Source organism: Cydia pomonella, chromosome 23 (genome assembly GCF_033807575.1).
Source record: "Cydia pomonella isolate Wapato2018A chromosome 23, ilCydPomo1, whole genome shotgun sequence".
Taxonomy (NCBI): domain Eukaryota; kingdom Metazoa; phylum Arthropoda; class Insecta; order Lepidoptera; family Tortricidae; genus Cydia; species Cydia pomonella.
Genome location: NC_084725.1, coordinates 4,158,345 through 4,186,090, shown reverse-complemented (window position 1 = coordinate 4,186,090; position 27,746 = coordinate 4,158,345). Strand labels below are relative to the sequence as shown.

General features: G+C 38.6%; 2 protein-coding genes and 1 long non-coding RNA gene across 3 annotated transcripts in view; 2 read left to right on the top strand and 1 right to left on the bottom strand.

Annotated features, from left to right (window-relative positions):
* Nucleotides 1–27,746, bottom strand: part of LOC133530529 (uncharacterized) — a 547,295-nt gene that overhangs the window by 119,743 nt on the left and 399,806 nt on the right. The window lies entirely within an intron of this gene.
* Nucleotides 6,992–9,506, top strand: LOC133530673 (histone H2A-like). The gene has a single exon (XM_061868685.1). It carries the CDS (start codon nt 7,115–7,117, stop codon nt 7,520–7,522), a length of 408 nt encoding a protein of 135 aa, XP_061724669.1. The 5' UTR covers nt 6,992–7,114; the 3' UTR covers nt 7,523–9,506.
* LOC133530534 (uncharacterized) overlaps nt 27,356–27,746 on the top strand; it is a 144,623-nt gene continuing 144,232 nt past the window's right edge. Inside the window, exon 1 of the long non-coding RNA XR_009801329.1 lies at nt 27,356–27,540. This is a non-coding gene — a long non-coding RNA (uncharacterized LOC133530534). The remainder of the gene's footprint in view (nt 27,541–27,746) is intronic.

Here is a 27,746-nt window from a genome sequence, read left to right as displayed (position 1 = left end):
GGGGTTTGAACCCGCGACCTCCGGATTGCAAGTCGCATGCTCTTACCGCTAGGCCATCAGCTCTCTCTCTCTCTCAGCGCTTGAGTCACACAAATACGCCGTCAAAAAGCTGAATACAATCTATGTTACGCTGATATTTTAAAACGACATTCTTAATATGTTCCTACGTAACATTTCCAAGTAAATTAGGCATAAGTAATGAAAGTGTATTTATAAAATTTGTGAAATTTTATAGTTGCTAGTTGGGCGATTATTAATTAGTCTTGAACCTAACTAATCAAACTATTCACCAACGCTTCTCTAGGCCACCAGCGCTTCTATAGCATCTGTCATATCGATTTTTTTTTCTTTTCGTACGATTGCCATATTGGCTAGGCCCTCAAGGGTTACTATGTGGTAAGGTTAAGCAGCGTGGACGGAGTGGCCAGCAGAGCCTATTATTTATTTTTGTACCGACATAAAGTAGCATACATATAAATTAGAAATAATTAATATTAACTATTTTTGATTGCAGAAGGCCGCCAAGCTCAAGTGGGATTGGACGGGATACATCTGTAGGATGCAGCCGGACGGATGGGCCAAAATAGCAACCGAATGGACACATAGATAATCCGAGACAGGCAGGCCAAAAACGAGATGGCGTGACGACCTGGACTTATTTTGTGGCGACTGGCGGGAGCATGCACAAAACCGTGACGAGTGGCGGAAGACAGGGATGGCCTTTGACCAGCAGTGGGGACACAATTTAGGCTATTTAAAAAAATTAAACGTGGAGTTGGCGGAGGATTCCAATGATTAGCTGGACAGAAAAGAAGTTAAACGAAGAGGTTCTGAGCATGGCAGGATAGAAGAGATGCCTGTTAGACACAATAGCTTATAAAAGGGACAAGATGGTTGGCCGATTGATACAGCACGACCTATAAAAAAGAATCTATCGGTCACGTGACCTGTCACGAGTTTAACATTTTTTCCACATCACAAAAAGTGCACAGCAGCGCCGCTAAAGAAGTTTTCACTTCAAAAACATCTTAGAGAGCAAGATTGAGGTAAAAGACGCAGGGAAGAGCCAGGCTGACATATCTCAGGCGAATAAAAGATACAGTTTTTGTCGTGTCGTCCGAGGGAGTTAAAAGGCTGGCCCAGCAAAGAACAGTGGTAATTACTCCACTGACAAGAGCATAGCTCTTAAATATTGGTGATGATGAATATAAATTATAAAGTGCTATATAAACTTGTGAAACCGCGCCCTTAAGCAAGCTTATCTTCCTAAAAACCATTCAGACAAATTCACTTATCTTTCATTACGACCCCGATTAATTTAAAGTTGATAATTATTCTACAAAAGTTAAATTAATACTTAAACTTATACAAAAATTTAATTATTGGTCTAGTCTATTAGCAGAAAAAAGTTAAGGATTTAAGAAAAGAAATATAAAGTTTAAAACAAATTTAGCAATTTCAACCAAAAATATACAAAGTCTTTTAAAATTACAAATCTAGGCAACACTGCGAAAGTTAAAGAAAGAACCTTCAATAAACCTATTTCAATTCGGTCCCCGCAGACACGGTAACTTTTTTGTTTGAAACTTGTAAGTCTATAATCGACATGATAAAGATTTTAACCCGTGTCCGATATTATCGGGCACCGCGGGAGTTATATATTTCCAATTTCTGAGTTATGATAGAAACAAAAGAGCTTAACTTTTGGAATAAGTAATTATATACCGACTTTTCTGCTTAGAAGTAATTTACTTGCTAAGATCACCTGTAAAATTAAACAGGCATTGGTAGTGACATTTAAAAGTTTCGCGTTTTGATCGCATTTCAAAACATATTTAACACATAAATGGCTTGAAATTGTGATGCCAACCTCAAACTTTTTCATAGAAATACATATCTCTGTTTTGTCAATTTTTTTTTATACCACGACGGTGGCAAGAAAGCATACGGCCCGCCTGATGGTAAGCAGTCACCGTAGCCTATGGACGCCTGCAACTCCAGAGGTGTTAATTTTTGCTGGGACATCAGTTATGGTCCGCGACCACGACCAGTGAAACCTGCGTCGATACGTTGGATATATGGGTAACAAAATAAATTGGCGATAGACCAGGTTTTAAATGTTTTAAAATTGCTAGTGATTGTTTCAGGTAAATAAAGTACTTGTCATATCATATTTGTTTTTTAACCTTTTGACCGCCACCGTCGGCTATGGCCGACATCTGAAAGACTTGCCAAGGTCGCCAACGACGGCTACAGCCGACAGTATCGCCAATGCAATAGGGACTAACGCGGGCCTCCGTAAAGTTCAATTTCAAATTCGTCGTTCGGCGTTCAAAAGGCTAATAAAATAATTTATAATGAGATCGAAGAGCAAAGAAAGTGGACTTACGCGTATCTGATCCAAAAGATCTCCTTGCCAATTCACCGGGGCAACGCTGCCAGTATCATGGGGACTTTTGGGCCAGGTACGGTCCGGGGTGGGGACTTTGGCCTACTTACTCGTAAATTTAGTGAGTAAGATTGACATAGCCTGTTGCGGATTACATTATTTGTTAGTATGACGAAGCCTGTAGCTGATTTGTTTTTGTAAGCCCTTGACGAAGTCTGCGTGATCACGAACTATGAATGGACTACTCGCTTACTAGACAAATATGTAATGTTCTGATGTTACATAAGACTTTCTAAACACTAGAGCAAACGAGGCAGTTTAAAGTTTTAGGTTAGGGCTATTATTGCGTGAGTTGGGTTGGACACGTAATAACCGCTCTATTTGTGGCATCTGAATGAGACATTTATAGCTTGTATTGCGAATTCGATAAAAGGACATTATTATATATATATATATATATATATAATAATACTACTACTCGTACTTACCTACTTACTCGTAAATTTAGTGAGTAAGATTGACATAGCCTGTTGCGGATTACATTATTTGTTAGTATGACGAAGCCTGTAGCTGATTTGTTTTTGTAAGCCCTTGACGAAGTCTGCGTGATCACGAACTATGAATGGACTACTCGCTTACTAGACAAATATGTAATGTTCTGATGTTACATAAGACTTTCTAAACACTAGAGCAAACGAGGCAGTTTAAAGTTTTAGGTTAGGGCTATTATTGCGTGAGTTGGGTTGGACACGTAATAACCGCTCTATTTGTGGCATCTGAATGAGACATTTATAGCTTGTATTGCGAATTCGATAAAAGGACATTATTATATATATATATATATAGCGAAAATTATATATATATATGTAAGCGAGTAGTCCATTCATAGTTCGTGATCACGCAGACTTCGTCAAGGGCTTACAAAAACAAATCAGCTACAGGCTTCGTCATACTAACAAATAATGTAATCCGCAACAGGCTATGTCAATCTTACTCACTAAATTTACGAGTAAGTAGGCCAAAGTCCCCACCCCGGACCGTACCTGGCCCAAAAGTCCCCATGATACTGGCAGCGTTGCCCCGGTGAATTGGCAAGGAGATCTTTTGGATCAGATACGCGTAAGTCCACTTTCTTTGCTCTTCGATCTCATTATAAATTATTTTATTAGCCTTTTGAACGCCGAACGACGAATTTGAAATTGAACTTTACGGAGGCCCGCGTTAGTCCCTATTGCATTGGCGATACTGTCGGCTGTAGCCGTCGTTGGCGACCTTGGCAAGTCTTTCAGATGTCGGCCATAGCCGACGGTGGCGGTCAAAAGGTTAAAAAACAAATATGATATGACAAGTACTTTATTTACCTGAAACAATCACTAGCAATTTTAAAACATTTAAAACCTGGTCTATCGCCAATTTATTTTGTTACCCATATATCCAACGTATCGACGCAGGTTTCACTGGTCGTGGTCGCGGACCATAACTGATGTCCCAGCAAAAATTAACACCTCTGGAGTTGCAGGCGTCCATAGGCTACGGTGACTGCTTACCATCAGGCGGGCCGTATGCTTTCTTGCCACCGTCGTGGTATAAAAAAAAAATTGACAAAACAGAGATATGTATTTCTATGAAAAAGTTTGAGGTTGGCATCACAATTTCAAGCCATTTATGTGTTAAATATGTTTTGAAATGCGATCAAAACGCGAAACTTTTAAATGTCACTACCAATGCCTGTTTAATTTTACAGGTGATCTTAGCAAGTAAATTACTTCTAAGCAGAAAAGTCGGTATATAATTACTTATTCCAAAAGTTAAGCTCTTTTGTTTCTATCATAACTCAGAAATTGGAAATATATAACTCCCGCGGTGCCCGATAATATCGGACACGGGTTAAAATCTTTATCATGTCGATTATAGACTTACAAGTTTCAAACAAAAAAGTTACCGTGTCTGCGGGGACCGAATTGAAATAGGTTTATTGAAGGTTCTTTCTTTAACTTTCGCAGTGTTGCCTAGATTTGTAATTTTAAAAGACTTTGTATATTTTTGGTTGAAATTGCTAAATTTGTTTTAAACTTTATATTTCTTTTCTTAAATCCTTAACTTTTTTCTGCTAATAGACTAGACCAATAATTAAATTTTTGTATAAGTTTAAGTATTAATTTAACTTTTGTAGAATAATTATCAACTTTAAATTAATCGGGGTCGTAATGAAAGATAAGTGAATTTGTCTGAATGGTTTTTAGGAAGATAAGCTTGCTTAAGGGCGCGGTTTCACAAGTTTATATAGCACTTTATAATTTATATTCATCATCACCAATATTTAAGAGCTATGCTCTTGTCAGTGGAGTAATTACCACTGTTCTTTGCTGGGCCAGCCTTTTAACTCCCTCGGACGACACGACAAAAACTGTATCTTTTATTCGCCTGAGATATGTCAGCCTGGCTCTTCCCTGCGTCTTTTACCTCAATCTTGCTCTCTAAGATGTTTTTGAAGTGAAAACTTCTTTAGCGGCGCTGCTGTGCACTTTTTGTGATGTGGAAAAAATGTTAAACTCGTGACAGGTCACGTGACCGATAGATTCTTTTTTATAGGTCGTGCTGTATCAATCGGCCAACCATCTTGTCCCTTTTATAAGCTATTGTGTCTAACAGGCATCTCTTCTATCCTGCCATGCTCAGAACCTCTTCGTTTAACTTCTTTTCTGTCCAGCTAATCATTGGAATCCTCCGCCAACTCCACGTTTAATTTTTTTAAATAGCCTAAATTGTGTCCCCACTGCTGGTCAAAGGCCATCCCTGTCTTCCGCCACTCGTCACGGTTTTGTGCATGCTCCCGCCAGTCGCCACAAAATAAGTCCAGGTCGTCACGCCATCTCGTTTTTGGCCTGCCTGTCTCGGATTATCTATGTGTCCATTCGGTTGCTATTTTGGCCCATCCGTCTGGCTGCATCCTACAGATGTATCCCGTCCAATCCCACTTGAGCTTGGCGGCCTTCTGCAATCAAAAATAGTTAATATTAATTATTTCTAATTTATATGTATGCTACTTTATGTCGGTACAAAAATAAATAATAGGCTCTGCTGGCCACTCCGTCCACGCTGCTTAACCTTACCACATAGTAACCCTTGAGGGCCTAGCCAATATGGCAATCGTACGAAAAGAAAAAAAAATCGATATGACAGATGCTATAGAAGCGCTGGTGGCCTAGAGAAGCGTTGGTGAATAGTTTGATTAGTTAGGTTCAAGACTAATTAATAATCGCCCAACTAGCAACTATAAAATTTCACAAATTTTATAAATACACTTTCATTACTTATGCCTAATTTACTTGGAAATGTTACGTAGGAACATATTAAGAATGTCGTTTTAAAATATCAGCGTAACATAGATTGTATTCAGCTTTTTGACGGCGTATTTGTGTGACTCAAGCGCTGAGAGAGAGAGAGAGCTGATGGCCTAGCGGTAAGAGCATGCGACTTGCAATCCGGAGGTCGCGGGTTCAAACCCCGGCTTATACTAATGAGTTTTTCGGAACTTATGTACGGAATATCATTTGATATTTTCCAGTCGCTTTTCGGTGAAGGTAACACCGTGAGGAAACCGGACTAATCCCAATAAGGCCTAGTTTACCCCTGGGTTGGAAGGTCAGTCGCTTTCGTAAAAACTAGTACCTACGCCGATTTCTGGAATTATTTTCCAAGCGGGCCGCAGGTTCGCATGAGCCCTGGGAAAATGCCGGGCAATACCAGGAAGATGATGATGGTATGACAGATGCTATGAAAAGTGACGTGACTATTTTCATACATTACTAAAGTTTCGATTGGCGTGTCATATCAACGATTGTCATCTTGGATAGACCCCCAGTATTTTCATTGCCCTATTTATAATATAAAAGGATAAGTTTTGCCCTTTATTTTATTTTGAAGTACCATTTTTATTAGTAAAAACATCGCAAAAACAAAATACCTCTCACCCCGCACTCCACGGTTTAACATTAAAGTAAACCATCCAAATTGTGCCAAAGAAATACCTCAAGGACCAACCTACTTGAGCCTCCCTCTTAACAAGGGGGGGTTGAGTACTTCATGTATTCCTATTGCTTACGGTGCTCAAGGGATGTATTTGAACATTACAATTTTACCTCTGTTTGATCTCCTCTAAATATCAGTTTTACATCACTTGTATTGGATCAAGCTCGCTCCAATTTAGTTATAAATACGATCGAGCTACCCTAAGACGCACCTACTTACATGAATTAAGATATTCGAAAATAAATGAATCAGGGAAGTGTACTAACCAGTCAAATTAGCTAGCTCTTTAAAACTACTATGAAGTTAGTATAAAAAATGAAGACGGCGATAACACAATTTATCCATCTTATTTTAGTGAGTTTTCTTGATTTAAAAATAATTGAGAGCGCAAACATGTTTATTACTCCGTGAAGCTATATAATCATGGAACATGGTGCCGATGCCGACCAGGAGCACACATCGTCCTCAAAAAGACGAATATTGACCTCCCCACATTGGTTCTCCGGGCTCCCCCGTGGAGCGACCCGCCACAACAGTTGAAAGGCGGAAAGGAAAGGAAGTATGAGAGGCCGCTTCCGCCTTTAAAAAATCCAGATCGAATGAAATCCAGTCAGCCGATTTTTTAATCTGGCAGTCTCAAGATTCGTAAAGCACGAAGTTTTATGTGTAAACTAAACTTAAATCTTTTTAAACATGTTTGAACGCGGTAAAGGTGGCAAGGTTAGAGGAAAGACAAAGTCCCGTTCTAACCATGCTGAACACCAGTTCCCCGTCGGCCGTATCCACAGGCTTCTACGCAAGGGCAACTTTGCCGAGCGCGTCGGTGCCAGCGGCCCGGTGTACCTCGCCGCCGTCATGGAGTACCTGGCCGCTGAGGTTCTCGAGTTGGCGGGCAACGCCGCTAGTAACAACAAGAAGACCAGGATCATCTCCAGACATCTTCAGCTGGCTATCCGCAACAACGAGGAGTTGAATAAGCTCTTCTCCGGTGTGACTATCGCCCAGGGCGGTGTGCTGCCGAACACTCAGGCCGTGCTCCTGCCCAAGAAGACGGAGAAGAAGGCTAAAGTGTCCTCACTTCTCATCTTGCTATTTCTGTAGCGGTGACACCCTGGATATTGGTGAATGTGTGCATTTGCCTCGTTTTTCGATTGACTGTTATATTAAATTTGTTTTTATGACCACTGTTAAAAAAAATAATTTATCAATAGGAAGTAACCCTGATTCTCTTCTTTTTATATAATCTTTATACTTGATAACGAAGTCTTTATTAAAGAGACCTTTTGAATCGGGCTTGAAACAAGGTTCTCTTTATAACTCCAGATATTTTGAATTCTAAGGACCTGTTTCACAATGTCCAAGTAAAGTCCTGAATAAACTAATTGCCACTTATCTGACGAATAGTCATAGTCAGCGTTTCATAATCTTCAAATAAGCTTAACTCGATGATAAATACATTAACAAAATTCAAAAAATTCAAAAATGTATTCTGCAAGTAGGCCTCAAGGGCTCTTTTACAAGTCAATACAACATTTATAGTAACATCATATAGTGACATGAAAAATACATAACAACATTTATAAATACAACAGCCAATACCTGGGTAAACATTACATTATAATAATCTTAAAATAAATAATTACTACAATACAATAGAGATGTATAGTCTCTATGGTTAAAAACACATTAAATCTGGAGATGTAAAAGGTCCCCAATGTCAGAGTACTAATACTAATAAAATTTGGAGGTGTAAAGTCTCTCCAAGTGTCAAAATAGACTTTATACTAAATAAATAAACCGCGTCTGGACTGTTAAAAATTAAGGTAGTTTTATCTGGCAGTTAATTTAGTTGTTAATTAGCTATCCAATACTTTACTCAGACTTTGTGAAAGAAGCCCTAAGTTTAACACTTAATTAATTTCTGCTTATTTAGACTTAAATCTCGACCAGCTCTACGTTTATAATGGTTCAATTAATAAAATTCTTGTAAGGGCGACAGGAATGAAAACGTTGGGTTGTCTAAAATAACATTTGCTCTATCCTGTCGAGGTAAGTCGTGGATTTAGAAAAATATTCCAAATTGATCACGTTCTTATGTTGCTAGTCTTGATTTTTTGGATACACACTTAATTTTCAAAGTTAAAAAATAATTTATTTTATTATAAACACCAGCCTTTACCTGCTAGGCACAGACTTCCCCTCTGGCCTCGTAAGTTCCCGCATACTTTGTATATACAAGTACAAATTCATCTCAAATGTTGAACTCTTATAGAAATAACAGAAAGTTTCAAATTAAAAATTGGCCTGGGTTATAGGAATACATTAATATTCTATGATTCTGAGTGTAATAACAAATTATGAATCTGATCTGATTTTGACATTTCTTCCACGAGAAATAACACTTTCGTCACTTTTTTCGTCAGATCAAATCCAAAACCTGATATTATAATCAGAATACGCCTCCCAGGCATTTATCCATATTGGTAGGAAACTTGACACACACACTTATGTTATATTTATATAATCAAGCTTTTCAATCTCGTACCTTACTTAGGCAACTCAGCAACCTTCGTTGCCTAAACACGGTACTCGACTGAAAAGCTCTCTATTATATCACTAATTGTATAAAATACTATTTATAATATGTATGCTAGTATTAGGATATTTGTCTATGAGCTAATCTGCCTGAAATAAAGATTTTCATTCATTCACATCCCAAAAAGGGTTTTCCAAGCAAGGTGACAACAAGAGCTTTACAAGTTTGCGGATAAGTCACACAGCTTACGAGTTCCGTCTTATTGTGGAGCTTTAGCCTTTAGGGACTTGTCAATGCGTCAGCTACCCAAGTTTAACTCGGGTCCATTTTGGTAACAAGAGTTCTCTACAAAAAAAAATACTACTGCTATAACGACACGTGTGTTTCGCTGGTTTTTCTACATCTGCTTTAAGCCACGTATTCATTATAAACATTTTTTTTATAAAACAGGCTTATAAACAATGTCTCGTCATAAGTACCATACATTGTCTGGGAAACTTTGTTAACAAACACTGTTTATAAACAAAATTGTTTATAGTGGTTTTAGTACCTATTGTAACTAGCAGCCTATTTACCAGGAATAAAACAAAGTGATTGTGAAAGTGAAAGTGACACTAGTGATTGTTTCAGGTAAATAAAGTACTTGTCATATCATATTTGTTTTTTAACCTTTTGACCGCCACCGTCGGCTATGGCCGACATCTGAAAGACTTGCCAAGGTCGCCAACGACGGCTACAGCCGACAGTATCGCCAATGCAATAGGGACTAACGCGGGCCTCCGTAAAGTTCAATTTCAAATTCGTCGTTCGGCGTTCAAAAGGCTAATAAAATAATTTATAATGAGATCGAAGAGCAAAGAAAGTGGACTTACGCGTATCTGATCCAAAAGATCTCCTTGCCAATTCACCGGGGCAACGCTGCCAGTATCATGGGGACTTTTGGGCCAGGTACGGTCCGGGGTGGGGACTTTGGCCTACTTACTCGTAAATTTAGTGAGTAAGATTGACATAGCCTGTTGCGGATTACATTATTTGTTAGTATGACGAAGCCTGTAGCTGATTTGTTTTTGTAAGCCCTTGACGAAGTCTGCGTGATCACGAACTATGAATGGACTACTCGCTTACTAGACAAATATGTAATGTTCTGATGTTACATAAGACTTTCTAAACACTAGAGCAAACGAGGCAGTTTAAAGTTTTAGGTTAGGGCTATTATTGCGTGAGTTGGGTTGGACACGTAATAACCGCTCTATTTGTGGCATCTGAATGAGACATTTATAGCTTGTATTGCGAATTCGATAAAAGGACATTATTATATATATATTTGATACTACTCTCGATATTTTTGTCCTCTTCTTCTTCCTCTCGTTGTCCCACGCATTTTGCCATGGCTCATGGGAACCTGGGGTCAGCTTGGCAACTAATCCCTAGAATTGGCGTAGGCTCTAGTTTTTATGAAAGCGACTGCTATCTGACCTTTCAACCCAGAGGGTAAATGAGACCTTTTTGGGATTAGTCCGGTTACCTCACGATGTTTTCCTTAACCGAAAAGCGACCGGTAAATATACGTTCCGAAAAACTCATTGGTCGCTCATCGCACGCTCGCACCGCTAGGCTACCAGCGCAAAAAATAATTTTACGCCCTTGTGTTTTCTGTTGATGATTTGGCCTGTCTGCATCCAGTCTGGTTAAGCCAGTGTTCGGTGTGTAGTTTCCCTGTACGTGCTAGCAGCATTGAGCTTACCTTGCTAAACGTCACCTTTATATCCATATTCAAAGGCGAAAAAAAATGTTTACTGAGAAAAAATAAAGTTGATTTCAAAAAGGAAAAATGATAAAAAGTACCTATCGCTCAATACACACACCTACTATCAACAAAGGTAATGCACATTCTCCAAAAATGCTCACACGGCGAGAAAGATCAAAAGACAAAGATTCGAGGCTAAAAACATCATTTTATTAGTCGTCCTTGGCAACCCTCGAATCCCGTGGAATAGAATCACAGCTTAAGTCAGAGTAGCCGCTTGAAAAGAACGCGCATCTTTTACTTTGTGAAAATAATATTTTATAAGTTCGAAGTAGGTGGCATCAAGCATCCATCATCCATCCAATGCATGGTAAACAGCCGTATAGATGTTAATAGAACCTAAGCCCCGGGGATGAAATATGTGCGTTACTATCTCTACACTACTACTTAACTGCTAATTGACAATAATATATGATGAAGGCAATGATTTATATATAGAAACGGTTCTTCATCAATTCCAATTTCAAATCTTATATCGTACTTTCCTAATCCTACTAGTATTTAAATTTTGCGTGCTATTTAGGAATCTCGAAGCCATTTTCGTCACCATGTGTGAGATTATAATACTACATTACCTATTATTATATCTATGTTTATTATGTATGGCCGTTTTCCATGTATACAAGTATTTATACGTATCTATCTATTGCCAAGCTTTATTAAGCTTACCGTAAGACAAGGTCAATTTATATAAAATTGTCAAATATATTATTTATTACAATTCTTTATTGCTCAAATACGTAAAAGGATTATTACACTTACTTTCTAAAAAAGAGTATGTATTCCATTCTTACATAAAACTGTATCTTTTCAGCGTTTCATTTTCAAGTTCCTTTACAAATATAAGTAAAAAATGGGGAAACAAAGGGACACTCAGGGAAAAAACACCATAATAACAGCGGTAAGAGCCCTCAGACCCTCTCAGGATTCGCAGGGGTCCCGTTTAGGCATTTGATTCAGTTTGTTATTACTAAAGACCTAACCAGTTTAAGTGTGACCCGAGGTCCAAAGGAGTTATGCGTAATGAGAGATCAGGGTTATATTGGACAATTCTGGGCTATGGGTACTATCGAGGGTAGATGAAAGGAGAACAATCTTTGTGGTTAAAAACTGTTCATCAAAACATATTATAAATAGGTGGCGCCACTATTAATCGCGAACAAATTAATGACCTTGATAAGAAATATCGAATCACTGACCGCGCACTTCACTCCTTCAATCACGTCTAAGTCATGTCATGTCCTTGTTATACTCTAGCGCCACTGGAGAGATTCCGAACTATTATTTACAGCTGGGCACTAGCAACAGTTCTTCCATAAGAGATTGTTCTCCTTACCTCTACCCTCCATAATGGGTACCTTTAACATGTTGTTGTAGAAAAATCTCATTACCTACGTCGTTCTTACAGTTAGCGAATAAATAAACTGGCTTCAAATAGTTTCTTTTTTTTTTTGACGTCTGTCAAATAAGTGACTCACGGGCCTCACGGCACAGTCGGCATCGAAAGTCAAGGATCAAAATACGCGTAAAGTATCTAGGTATCATCTACTCAATGACTTAACAAAAAGGCTTATTTTTTATGATTCCTAAAATAACGAAGAATATGCTATAATTGACTCTAATCGGTTTACAAAAATATTTTTCAAAAATGTTGTACCATATAGGGTAATTTACAATCTGTTAACAGAAAATTATGACATGACGTTTAACATTTACTTATCAAAAACGGACATGGCTTTAATAAAAATGCTTTTATTTCATGACTACCACAATATTAAAAAAAAGCGGCTAAGTGCGAGTCGGACTCGCGCATGAAGGGTTCCGTACCATTTATGACGTATTAAAAAAAATCTACTTACTAGATCTCGTTCAACATTTTACCACTTAGGACACATATTTTACCACTTTGGAAGTGTCTCTCGCGCAAACTATTCAGTTTAGAAAAAAATGATATTAGAAACCTCAATATCATTTTTGAAGACCTATCCGTAGATACCCCACACGTATGGGTTTGATGAAAAAAAAAATATTTTTTTATTTTATGACTTATTAAAAAAACTACTTACTAGATCTCGTTCAAACCAATTTTCGGTGGAAGTTTGCATGGTAATGTATATGATATATTTTTTTTAGATTTTTCATTCTGTTATTTTAGAAGTTACGGGGGGGGGGGGGGGGGACACACATTTTTTCACTGTGGAAGTGTCTCTCGCGCAAACTATTCAGTTTAGAAAAAAATTATATTAGAAACCTAAATATCATTTTTGAAGACCTATCCCTAGATATCCCACACGTATGGGTTTGATGAAAAATTTTTTTTTTTAAATTTTTATGACGTATTAAAAAAAACTACTTACTAGATCTCGTTCGAACCAATTTTCGGTGGAAGTTTGCATGGCAATGTATATCATATATTTTTTTTAGATTTTTCATTCTGTTATTTTAGAAGTTACGGGGGGGGGACACACTTTTTACCACTTTGGAAGTGTCTCTCGCGCAAACTATTCAGTTTAAAAAAAAATGATATTAGAAACCTCAATATCATTTTTAAAGACTTATCCATAGATACCCCACACGTATGGGTTTGATGAAAAAAGATTTTTTGAGTTTCAGTTCTAAGTATGAGGAACCCCCAAAATTTATTGTTTTTTTTCTATTTTTGTGTAAACATCATAATGCGGTTCATAGGATACGTCTACTTACCAAGTTTGAACAGTATAGCTTTTATAGTTTCGGAAAAAAGTGGCTGTGACAGAATCGGACAGACAGACGGACATGACGAATCTATAAGGGTTCCGTTTTTTGCCATTTGGCTACGGAACCCTAAAAATTGTATGGTACTATATGTGCCGAAACATTTAGTCTAAGTACCCTAAATGATAAAAAAGTTGAATATTTCCTAAACGTAAAACTTATCAAAAAACAAATTATTATTTGCTTCTTTTCGCTCTCCTGCGAACCAATGTAAGTAGCGTGGCATGGCACCAACGTATTTGCGCCCGACGATATGTAAATAAAACAATTCAATGAAAATGAGGACTACTTACGTTTTTATGAAAAGGTGATTTCGGGCGGGTCCTCTACTTTCGTCTTAAGTCTCGATCGGCGTTTTCTCCCGTCATTTGGCTAGCTCAAACATTTATCGGAGTGTTATAAAGTCGATTATTAACTGTTCGACTTAAAAAATCACATATCAGTACCCCTAGTGTAAATAAATTCGATTTCCAAACGTAACGTACGCGTTTGCGTTTAGTCTCATTTTGTATTGGATTTCGAAAGAGCGCGCCAAGCGGGACGTTTTGGAAACTCAAAATCCTATACAAAATGAGACTTAACGCAAACGCGTACGTCACGTTATGATGTCGATCAAAGTTACACTAGGGGTACAGACTTCGGTCCGTAGAGTTTTAATTAAGTATTTATGTATGTTTTAAACTGAAGTCGAATATTTATATTATTAAATTTAATATTTTAGTCTTTAGTACACTTTAAACGGCATTAATTCTTTAAGTGATCGCTAGAAGCGCTGTAAAATTAATTCTCCATACAATTTATATACGTCGCTAACGAGAAAGATTCCAGTGAAATGATAAGGACTGGTTCCAAGAAAAATAATATAAAAGACTCTTGTGAAAGGTAACTTTTAAGACAAAGATTTTGCTAAGATCTGTTATCAACTTAAAAATAACTTGGAAACTTGAATTTACGTGATAAATTAAAATTTCTTGGAATCCACGAGGCTAAACACGAGTACATTTTTTGTGTGGCTTGACTTTAACAGATTTCGGGTCATTCTACAGTAATCTCATTCCCCTGGCTAATATTTATTTGCAAATTCCCAGGAGATTCCGCTAGTGTGTGTAAATTACCATACCCAAAGGTATCATGCTACATTCGTTTCAACCTGGATAAACATAATTTGTTTGTCTTCCTCATACAATTAGAACATGACCGAATCATGTCGCTGATTTTGTCTACTAACAACAGTACACTGATAATGATTTAACCTTATCTCTTTACAATAAAGTATATATTTGGTCAATCACTTTACAACAACGATGGTACATTTGCATAGAATCCACACATCTGTTCCGGCCATTACGTGTATTTGCATCCCGGGCGCGCATTCTCGGGGTACCCCGGAATATGGAAAAGTAAACAGATGATAACAACGATTTCCTACGTATTGAGGTTCCATTTTATGTGTATAAAATTTCAACAGTATTTGCTTGTTACAGCAGAGACGCTTTTCATATAGATTTTCGCACATTGACACGCCTGTTGCTATTTCTACTCTAAGTACATACGTGCATATTTATATTGCTGTCCCGCTCATAATGCCGGTTGTCAAGGTCACAGTACGAACTTGAGAACGATATAATTATGCATGTGCAATAGCGGAATAAATACGGAAAGCGTCTGTGCTTTAGAAGAAGATAAAACCTTTAAGTCTAAGGAGAGACTTTGCCTCCTTGTGTGTGTTCTACCGCTTGTACAATGGGCTGTGCTCTGAAGAATTGTTTGACATGATGCCGACGGCCGCTTTCTATCACCGCACCGCTCGCCGTCGGCAGGGTGTTCATCCTCACACCCTAGAACCTAAATGGTCGCGTACTGTGCGGTTTAAGAGGAATTTCCTCCCGCGAACGCTTCGGCTGTGGAATGAGCTTCCTGCCGAGGTTTTCCCGAGGGGCTACAGTATGGGGTTCTTCAAAAAACGAGTGTACAGGTTTTTAAAGGGTCGGCAACGCGCATGTAATGCCTCTGGTGTTGCAGGCGTCCATAGGCTACGGTGACTGCTTACCATCAGGCGGGCCGTATGCTTGTTTGTCACCGTCGTGGTATAAAAAAAAGTTAGGTATTACTTCTCTTTGGGTTTAAAGGTACGCAACACTGTTGACTGCATTGCTGATACAAATGTCAATAAACTAAGTGGCAACATCGGTTTTGAAATCTGTTACATTGCTGCTGGAAACGTCAAAAATAGTTATTTGAGTCCCAAGGGAGACCTACGTTTCCTCCCGTGGTGTGCATACTATTTTTGCTCGACGGAGGCGGAAAGCTGCATTTCGTTTAGCGCAGCGGGAGCAAAGTTGACGCTTTCCGCCCGGAGGACAGAAAAAGTTATTCTATCCCCTCGGGCGGCGAAGTAATATTTTAAAATTTCACGCCGTGCGGCGCGCAGCGGTACGCGGGGTTGTCGGACAGTGTCCATTTCGAGGAATCTTGCCGCGCGAGGGGTTATCGATAATTTTTTGTCGTATGTTTCATATATGTCAGATTTTCATTCGATTGAAAGCTTTTTTTCAACACTCTTTCGATTTCAGAAGGGTTGCAAATATAACCTAGCCTATGGCTTTTACGTGAAATTTATCGCTAACAAAGAAAGCGTAGGCTGTAATAAAAAAAACCGGTCATTTGACCGGTTCTAAAGCCACACAAGCACGTATGTACCGCACTTGCGAGTTCTAAATTGTCTAATTAATTTGCGTATGTTGGTTTTTTTGAGGATAATTTTTATCATTTGAAGCGATTTAAAAAAATGGTCTTTTATTTGAAAAAAGGTGTATTTAATGTAATCTCATAGAAATTTCAGGAGTAGTAATAAACACACGAAAAGTTGGTTAAATTGCAAACTAAATTCGGAAAGGTATTTTATTAATTAAAAAAAGTTACATAGAAAGAGGTCTGATTATATTTTTCCTATAAAATTTATAGTAATATAATATTATGAAAAAAAAATCGTAATTTTTTCCATATTTGACAACATATTCTAGTCATTGCCTTGCTAAAGGCCTTCAAAAATGGAATTAACGATATAAACATGTGCAAAAATCACATAGTTTCGCACCGGAAGCCACCAGACGCCGGAAATTGGCTGCTTGCCTCCAGATCAAAGCGATACCCGCGGGCCGACACATGAGTGTTGTCATGGCAACGCCAATCACAGAGTGAAACGAGTAGTTTTCTCAGCACTACAATGTGGTATGCTTACCATGAGTGTAAACTTATTTTATAAACTGAATAAATGTAATAAATTATTTTGACGTTTCCTGCAGCAATGCAGTAGGCAGCATTAGTGCAGCAGTATCGCAGCGCGACATTATTGCTGGCTGTAATGTATATATAGTCCTCCTCATCGTTTTCGATGACGGCGACCCCAAATAAACACATTATGGACGTTGTCTAGCATGAGCCCTAATGCGGCTGGCCAGGCCGAACTTGCTCTTAAATACTCTATTGCACGCGTGACAATAAAGTTGGCCAGCTGCGTTGAACGTGTACACGTAGGAGGGCTTAGGTTTCTCTTTCCGTAACTGGCGTGCTGGCGTGCTGGCGTGCGTAATGTAATGCTGCAATGTCAAAATTTATGTTTCTGCCCGGATTTTTCTACATTTGCGTCAGCAATGCAGTCGGCAGCAATGTCGCGCTGCATTACTGCAATACTGGTGTAGTCTTAAACGTTAGTGACTGTATCGATTCAATCATAGTGCATCTCTTTTGTACTTATACATCAGTACGAGCGAGAAGCATAGTGAGTGAGTGTAATTAGTTGCTAATCAATATGGGCTCTGTCATTCTGAAAAACAAGTGGCTTATTTTTGGGTTCATTTTGAAAGCCATGACGAAAGTACAAGCTTTTTAAAATTATGTCAACGGATTATAGTACTCGTAGTTTTCAAACAGCTTGGGTACGGTGATGTCATCTCCATACTATTTGTAACCATAAAACACAATCTCGCAAAATTGAATTAAGATTACATCTGTCACCGTAATCAGCTGTTTGTATAGTTTGAAAACCCCTAACCGCAGCCAAATAACACTAGACCCTACTCATAGTGTTGTGTTCCTGCCGGTAAGTAAGGTCGCCAGAGCTCAACGAGGGGGGGGGCGGGTTTAGGGTCGGCAACGCGCATGTAACTCCTCTGGAGTTGCAGGTGTACATAGGCTACGGAGACTGCTTACCATCAGGCGGGCCGTATGCTTGTTTGCCACCGACGTATTATAAAAAAAAAAAAAACCCCTTACTTCCATGCATATGGATTTCACTTTTTTCGCTCCTCATACTCTACTTCTTTCCATTTACTTTGTTTTGGTGTGATATGTAATCGCTGTGAAGTCTCTTTGAGGGCCTTTCGTGGGTTTCGGTTATAAGATAATGGACCGACCGACAGAATGACAGGAACATAAAGATTGCTAAAAATTGTACTTGCTTAAATTGTACTTGCTTAAATTTAAAGTATAATTACTTAATTACAATTGTACTAGTAAACGCCGCTTCGTCCTTTTGAAAATTATCTTATACCTTTAAACGAGCAATTCTTGTATATATATATTTCTGTGATCTCGGAAACGGCTCTAACGATTTCGCTGAAATTTGGTATATGGGGGTTTTTGGGGGTATACAATCGATCTAGATTAGTCTTATGTTTGGGAAAACGCGTGTTTTCGAGTTTTCATGCGTTTTTCTTTCGACGCAGAATATGGTCGCTAATTTCGTGTCGGCCACTGTCCGTCTGGTCCAGCGGGTTAAGACGCGGACGGCTAGAAACGAGTGTTACGGGTTCGAATCTCGCCCGGTGACTAACTTTTGTTTATTTTTTTATATGTTCAAGTTTATATATAATTTTTTAATTTTTATTGTTTTAGACAAGTTTAATTTAGTAAAAAAATGTAGTTAAGATTATCACCTATACACCACCATATTACAATAAATAGTTATAACCGAGCAAAGCTCGGTCGCCCAGGTACTAACACTTTAAACTCGCAATTTGGACAAACATATTAATTAGTGATATTATTATGAACGCGTCTACGGCGATATAATTTCATTATTTTGCACTCGTTTATATCACTAAACAATTTAAAATGACTATATTTTGTTATCAAATCACACTATTTGTACTAAGTAATATAAAAGACGAAATATAGGGGTCTCGGCCCCGAATATGATTTCGTACCTTTTGGCGTCGAGACCCTTGGCCCGTAGGGTCCAAACGCGTCTACACTATTTAAGGATTAAGGTAAAACAATAGCAGACGCCACCGGTGATCATAGAGCTGGCAGCTTCCTCGCACAAAGAAGAAGTATTGCGATACAACGAGGAAGTGCTGCATCAATCATCTACGGCACCATGCCGCAGGGGGATAGTTTTTAATTATTTGTTTTATTAATTTTTAGATTTAGATCGTAAATTTATAATTCTATAATTTGTTTTTTTTTTTTTCTTGTATTATGTCCTAGTTTTCAAATATATAATAAGTAATAAAATAAGTATAGGTAGTTTTTTTTAATTCATTCAATAAACTTTTCTCGGTAATATAAACTAACTAATTTTATTAAATTTAATTTAATAAAATAAGAAACGTAAATAAGAATATTATTAAAAAAATTAAAAATATTATGTAGTATAATTTTTTTATTACATCTTAAAACTTATATAAGATCTTAGATTTTATGAGCCACCTTTTCTACCAGCAGAATGTTACAGATTCTGAGTACGAATAATTAAAAAGTTGATAGGTTTTCGGAAAGAGTAAACACACACACTGGTTTTTTTTTTCTGAAAATGCCCATTTATGTACTTACATAGCAAACACATGTCTCCTGGGGTCATCAAGGGCATGTCTTGGTGCGAGGCCTTTGAGTGCAGTGTGGCGGGGGGGGGGGGGGCACAGCAAATAATTAAGCCCGTTCCTATCTTGCCTTTAAATATACTATATTTAGTTGTGACTACGGAACAACTTATTAAATGTTTTGATTTGTGTTTTTGAGTAGTAACACTACACGGTGTTTTTAGGGTTCCGTAGCCAAATGGCAAAAAACGGAACCCTTATAGATTCGTCATGTCCGTCTGTCTGTCCGATTATGTCACAGCCACTTTTTTTAAACTCCGTTAATTTCAAAGGTGAATTCCTGAGCTTATATTAACTTACTTTCTCAAAGACACCGGTATTCTAAGTAACTTTGGAGGTAATCAATAATTTATTTTTATCTGATAAATCTTCGTCGCGTGTTAATGTCTAAATTCTTGCCTACTCGGATACTTACCAACTTTCATTAATTATTTAGGTTTTATAGTAAAAGAATATTATTTTAGATGACTCGTAGTAAAACTATTGTATACAATATTGATATAATTAAGCTTTTCAATTTCGTACCTTACTTAGGTAACTCAGCAAGTTCAGCAAGCTCTCTATTATATCACTTGACGTACACCTGAAGGGAAGTCCTTCAATAAAAATAGGATGTCTGTGTATTCAGCGGTTATTAATTTTAACGATATCATTAACTGCATTTTTTTTTAATACCACGAGTCAAGAGGTGTTATATGCGCGTTGTCGACCTTTGAAAAATCTGTATACTCCTTTTTTGAAGCACCTCATACTGTAGACCCTCGGGAAAACCTCGGCAGCTAGCTCATTCCACAGCTGGAGTGTCCGCGGGAGGAAGTTCCTCTTAAACAGCACAGTGCGCGACCATTTAGGTTCTAGGGTGTGAGGATGAACACCCTGCCGACGGCGGGCAGTGCAGTGATAAAAAGTAGCCGTAAGCATCATGTCAAAAAATTCTTAATCAGGCGGTCAAGTAAATTGCATGAGATCTCACGTATTGAATTCTATTTAGGTTGGTAATCAATATTTTTTGACTCCTGATCACCGATTAAATTTCATCGTGCATATACAAAAACACGCAGTGAAGGTGGGTAAATGAATGTGAGTAAAAAGTACGTTTTCCTAGAAACATTGAACCACCTTCCGTATTCAAGCCCATCCATATTGTATGAACAGCAATTGAATTGCTACTCACTTTAAACGCGTGAATGTATTATTAAACCGCTCTTTTTGGCTCCCTGAAGATTCGTGATCTATTATGACATGAGTTGGGTAGCAGGAAACATGGTGTACAGAGTTATGGCTTTTAAGTAATCGTTTATTTGAAATACTGTGTTTAGTTAGCTTATTGCAAAGAATAAGTAATATTGTGGGTACTTGTCAGTTTCAAGTCTCAATTAAATACTGACTTGTTCTTGTACCGCGTTGCTATGACTACGCCAAAACTACCTCAAGGAGTTTACACACAAATTGATGCGTATACAGATATGACATGCGCACATAGATACTCAAACGTGTTCTGTAGTATGGTGTGTCCGCCAACGTCTTTTTAACCGACTTCAAAAAAGGAGGAGGTTTTCAATTCGACAGATTTTTTTTTTGTATGTATGTTACTCAATATCTCCGAGAATCGTAAACCGATTTTCATTTTTTTTTTAATTGAATGGGTATAACCCCGAGATGGTCCCGTTGGCACCAAGTCGGGGTCTGATGATGGGATCTTGGAGAAATTGAGGGAACTCTTCAAATGTTATAGGTGTATGGCGCTTTTGGTAATTTTTGAATTCGGTTTTTTTTGTTAAAAAGTTTTATATCATAATTAAGAAGATAAGACTTTTTGCAATAATTCAAAAACGGTCATAGGCTATAATTGAAAGTACTTTTTAAGCTTTTGAAGAAACATCATTTCTTACGAGAGGTACCTACACTAAAAAATATTTCTTTAACGTTTTGTCGCCCTGCATCATTTATGCATTCATGCCAAATTGCAGTTTTCTAGCACTCGGATCACGGAGCTAAGCCGCGGACGGACGGACAAATGGATATGGCGAAACTAAAGGGGTTCCTAGTTGACTACGGAACCCTAAAAAGCAAAAGTAATGTACAATCAATAATACCCACAAGCATTTCCATTGACTCATAGTACCTTCATCATTCGAAAGGCATTTGCATCGAGACTTCACAGGGGAAATGCCGCGATTCCCAGCGGGTATAGTTTGTGCGAAAAGAGAAGAGTCGTGGAAAGTATTAGGCCCAATACATTCCACGACTCTTCTCTTTCCGCACAGACTATACAGCCTGATATTACACACATTGATGCGTATGCAAACATAACATGCACGCATAGATACTAAAACAATATTCATAATAAACATAGATAGTATATTCGTTTTACAAAAGCGAGCCGTACGTGCCATTTACTATCTGAAGCCGCAAACATCATTAAGAGATCTATTCAAAATGTCAGTATCATCACGCTACCGTCACAATAGATCTATGAAGTTATTATGTACACTACCTATAGAAGAAACTACGAACTAGTTCCGAAAAATAGTGACAATCATACATTTAATACAAGAAACAAAGATAAACTTGCTGTGCGCCGCTTACGACTTGCTAAAGCTCGAAAATAATTTATTGGACAAGCAGTACATTTTTGCAACAAAATTCCTAATGACAACTTGACAGACAAACATGCATGGTCCTAACCAGAAACTGTAAACACAAGTAGCAATCAAAATCATTGTATTATGCGTATATGAAAAATCATTGTATAGGTGACAGCTCAGGTAAGAAAGCACATCAAATATTTTTTGTTAGTATAGCAATCTGTCAGATTTATATAATGTATATTCTCATTTCTTTATTAATTTTATTTTTCTTTACCTTTTGTAAGAATTTGATATGTTTTCTGAAAGAGCTACGTATTTGTATGGTTTGATATGTATATATATTTTTTATCAAATTTATATAAAGAAAAATAGCTACTGTATGTAATTGCATGATTTCTATAGTAATTTAAATTGTATTTTTTTTTCTTATTTAATGCATGTTAATTATAAGATGTAATGTTTTGAAAAGATGTGTCCCGCCGAGTTTCTTGCCGGTCCATTGTTGGATACACTCCTCCAATTGAGGGGGGAATTAAATCTTCTCGGGTCAAAGGTGTAGGGTTAGAGCCGGTGTAGTTTTATTTGACGTTCATAAGCGCATTGTAATATGCCTACTTGAATAATAAACTATCTTTATCTTTATCTTGGTCTAATCATATAATTAACTTGCCAGATTATAAATTCAAGAAAGTTGTCCAACATCAATTAACTGAAAAATCATACTATAAAGTGTCAGATTATTTCGATGAAAAAGACGTATGGGATAATTGAATTTGTTAATTGTATTAGTCACGTAATTAAAAATGGAATAGTTTTAAGGAAAAAATGTACAATTTGATGGACATAAGTGTATATGTAAATAAAATTCAAATTAAATTAGTAGTGCCTATATGGCGCGTCCGCCCAGTGCCAGTAATAGTTATTTTCAAAAAGCTAAATTAAACAATAATATACCAACAAAGCATTTCCATTGACTTAAGAGTCCTTATTCCTACAGACGAGCGTATTTTGTAAAATGCTTCCTTTTTCATTCAAGATTACGACGTAACTATTAGTATTTATTCAAAAACTGATAACGTACTTAAATAATCGTTTCCTAAACTAGGGGCTCCAACAGTTCAAATTTTCATTTTCTCTTTTAAACCTCTTTTTTAATGAGGTTTTTTGGGAGTCTTTTCCAAATTTTGCAGTGAGATGTGGCGTTTGGGTTCTCAATTTTGCTATAAACAAGAATCATTTGGTACATGAATGACTACAATTTGATTCAACATATCTCGTACAAGGGGCTGGAATGATTAACAATCGAAGATTCATTTGAAAAAACTGATAAAATACCTTCCGAGTTTTCTTCATTTTTTTGGCGAAAACAGGGTTTTATTATATTTTATTTCCGCAAATTGTACGCATATTTTGCTTTAAAAATAATATTATAGCAAACTGTAACTTTATGTTAACCTATAAAAAAAAAATCGTAACTATGGGACCTACATTGCCGTAAATTTATATTTTTTTAAAACACGTATAAATCACGCAGCAGCGACGCCCCGCTCTCAGTCCGCGCGGAGCGCGCTTAGAGGACGGACCTGTGCTCGATTGTCAGGCATTCGTTGCGATCGTAATCAGCTACGGAGTTCCGAGAAGTGCTATATACTGCGATTAGAAAATCTTAATAAAAGTTCATTTTTTACAGTATGCCTAACAGACTCGCTTATTGATGGATTTTCAGTGTTACTTTTTTTTTTAATACTAAGTCGGTGGCAAACAAGCATACGGCCCGCATATGTACGCCTGCAACTCCAGAGGAGTTACATGCGCGTTGCCGACCCTAACCCCCTCTCGCCCCTCGTTGAGCTCTGGCAACCTTTCTCACCGGCAGGAACACAACACTATGAGTAAGGTCTAGTGTTATTTGGCTGCGATTTTCTGAAAAACGCATTTTCACTTGAAATTACGTTAGGGTTTGCATTATTATTTTTGACCCGGATGAAGTCCAAGTTCTCATGATGGAGTCAGGAGTTGGTCACCAGAACTCCTAATCTACTAATTATAATCCCATCGTGTTTGGGCTCAAAAGATTTGCCCTGACGAACACCATCGATCTAGATGAGGTCCAGGGTCTCATGATGGAGTCAGGAGTTGGTCACTAGAACTCCTAATCTACTCATTATAATTCCATCGTGTTTGGGCTCAACAGAGTTGCCCTGATGAGCACCTTCAATCTAGATGAGGTCCAGGGTCTCATGATGGAGTCAGGAGCTGGTCACCAGAACTCCTAATCTACTCATCATAACTCCATCGTGTTTGGGTTCAATAGAGTTGCCCTGACGAGCACCATCAATCTAGATGAGGTCCAGGGTCTCATGATGGAGTCAGGAGCTGGTCACCAGAACTCCTAATCTACTCATCATAACTCCATCGTGTTTGGGCTCAATAGATTTGCCCTGATGAACACCATCGATCTAGATGAGGCCCAGGGTCTCATGGTGGAGTCAGGAGTTGGTCACCAGAACTCCTAAACTACTCATCATAACCTCATCGTGTTCGGGCTCAATAGATTTGCCCTGACGAGCATCATCAATCTAGATAAAGTCCAGGGTCTCATGATGGAGTCAGGAGTTGGTCACTAGAACTCCTAATCTACTCATTATAATTCCAACGTGTTTGGGCTCAAAAGATTTGCCCTGATGAGCACCATCGATCTAGATGAGGTCCAGGGTCTCATGATGGAGTCAGAAGTTGGTCACCAGAACTCCTACTCTACTCATCATAACTCCATCGTGTTTGAGCTCAATAGAGTTGCCCTGACGAGTACCTTCAATCTAGATGAGGTCCAGGGTCTCATGATGGAGTCAGGAGCTGGTCACCAGAACTCCTAATCTACTCATCATAACTCCATCGTGTTTGGGTTCAATAGAGTTGCCCTGACGAGCACCATCAATCTAGATGAGGTCCAGGGTCTCATGATAGAGTCAGGAGCTGGTTACCAGAACTCCTAATCTACTCATCATAACTCCATCGTGTTTGGGTTCAATAGATTTGCCCTGATGAACACCATCGATCTAGATGAGGCCCAGGGTCTCATGATGGAGTCAGGAGTTGGTCACCAGAACTCCTAATCTACTCATCATAACCTCATCGTGTTCGGGCTCAATAGATTTGCCCTGACGAGCATCATCAATCTAGATAAAGTCCAGGGTCTCATGATGGAGTCAGGAGTTGGTCACTAGAACTCCTAATCTACTCATTATAATTCCAACGTGTTTGGGCTCAAAAGATTTGCCCTGGCGAGCACCATCGATCTAGATGAGGTCCAGGGTCTCATGATGGAGTCAGGAGTTGGTCACCAGAACTCCTAATCTACTCATCATAACTCCATCGTGTATGGGCTCAATAGAGTTGCCCTGACGAGCACCATCAATCTAGATCAGGTCCAGGGTCTCATGATGGACTCAGGAGTTGATCACCAGAACTCCTAGTCTATTCATCATAACTCCATCGTGTTTGGGCTCAAAAGATTTGCCCTGACGAGTACCATCGATCTAGATTAAGTCGAGGGTCTCATGATGGACTCAGTAGTTGGTCACCAGAACTCCTAATCTATTCATCATAATGGTAATTTGATGGTGCTTGTCGGAGTAAATCTATTGAGCCCAAACACGATGGAGTTATGATAAATAGATTACGAGTTCTGGTGACCAACTCCTGACTCCATCATGAGACCCTGGACTTCATCTAGATCGATGGTACTCGTCAGGGCAAATCTTTTGAGCCCAAACACGATGAAATTATAATGAGTAGATTAGGAGTTCTAGTGACCAACTCCTGACTCCATCATGAGACCCTGAACATCATCTAGATTGATGGTGCTCGTGAGGGCAAATCTATTGAGCCCAAACACGATGGAGTTACGATGAGTAGATTAGGAATTATGGTGACCAACTCCTGACTCCATCATGAGACCCTGGACTTCATCTAGATCGATGGTACTCGTCAGGGCAAATCTTTTGAGCCCAAACACGATGGAATTATAATGAGTAGATTAGGAGTTCTAGTGACCAACTCCTGACTCCATCATGAGACCCTGAACATCATCTAGATTGATGGTGCTCGTGAGGGCAAATCTATTGAGCCCAAACACGATGGAGTTATGATGAGTAGATTAGGAATTATGGTGACCATCTCCTGACTCCATCATGAGACCCTGGACTTCATCTAGATCGATGGTACTCGTCAGGGCAAATCTTTTGAGCCCAAACACGATGGAATTATAATGAGTAGATTAGGAGTTCTGGTGACCAACTCCTGACTCCATCATGAGACCCTGGACTTCATTTAGATCGATGGTACTCGTCAGGGCAAATCTATTGAGCTCGAATACGATGGAATTATAATGAGTAGATTACGAGTTCTAGTGACCTACTCCTGACTCCATCATGAGACCCTGGACTTCATCTAGATTGATGGTGCTCATCAGGGTAAATCTATTGAGCCCAAACTCGATGGAGTTATGATGAGTAGATTAGGAGTTCTGGGGAGTTCTGGTGACCAACTCCTGACTCCGTCATGAGACCCTGGACCTCATCTAGATCGATGGTGTTCGTCAGGGCAAATCTTTTGAGCCCAAGCACGATGGAATTATAATGAGTAGATTAGGAGTTCTGGTGACCAACTCCTGACTCCATCATAAGAACCTGGATGGACTTCATTCGGGTCAAAAATAATAATACAAACCCTAACGTGATTTCAAATAACACTGAAACTCTATAGCACTAATGTGCGCAAACGATTGGCATCTTGACTACGGAGCATGGGTGCGTAGCCACCATGCCAATCGATACGACAACGAAACACTATCTGTCTCTCTCTCGTACTAATATGCACAAACGATTGGCATCTTGGCTGGGCAGCATGGGTGCGTAGCCAACATGCCAAACGTTTACGATACGACAAGGAAACACTATCTGTCTCTCTATCGCACTAATATGCGCAATAGATTGGCTTCTTGGCTAGGTATCATGGGTGCGTAGCCAACATGCCAATCGTTTACGATACGACAACGAAACACTACTCTCTCTCTATCGCACTAATATACGCAAACGATTGGTATTTTGGCTAGGCACTAAGCAAGTGTGTGGCCAACATGCCAATCGTTTACGATACGACAACGAAACACTATCTGTCTCTCTATCGCACTAATATACTTTATTTATACCTGCAGTCATTTAGTAACTTCTTCATTTTCCATTGGTGTGAAAGAGACAGAATAAAGAGCAAGGGTTATAGTACACTCTGTAGTCTGTACACTTAGTAGTAGTGTACATAAAAAAAAAACTACTGTGCATATACAATAAAATAAAGAGTGCCCATATGATATCATATGACACTAAAATTAATGTTGCTTGAAATTATATTGAAAACTATCAAGATTATTCTAGTCTGCATTGAAACGCGCGTCGCGTTGCCGGCGCTCGCGTACCGAGCGCCAACGCCATCTATCGAGCGTTATTTCGTGAAATCGGAGAACGCTCCAAGGATTAAGGGCTCTTAACGTACCTTCACCGTTCGAAAGGCATTTGCATCGAGACTTCACAGGGGAAATCCCGCGATTCCCAGCGGGTAAGCAGCCTGATTGAAACGCGGACAATCTACTAATTTCCGCAGTTCCGGAACACTTCCAATTTGTGGAGGAAATCGATTGTGCTTTTGAAATGTGATCCTAATTATTCTGCTTCATTCGCGCGTTGTTGGTGGAGTA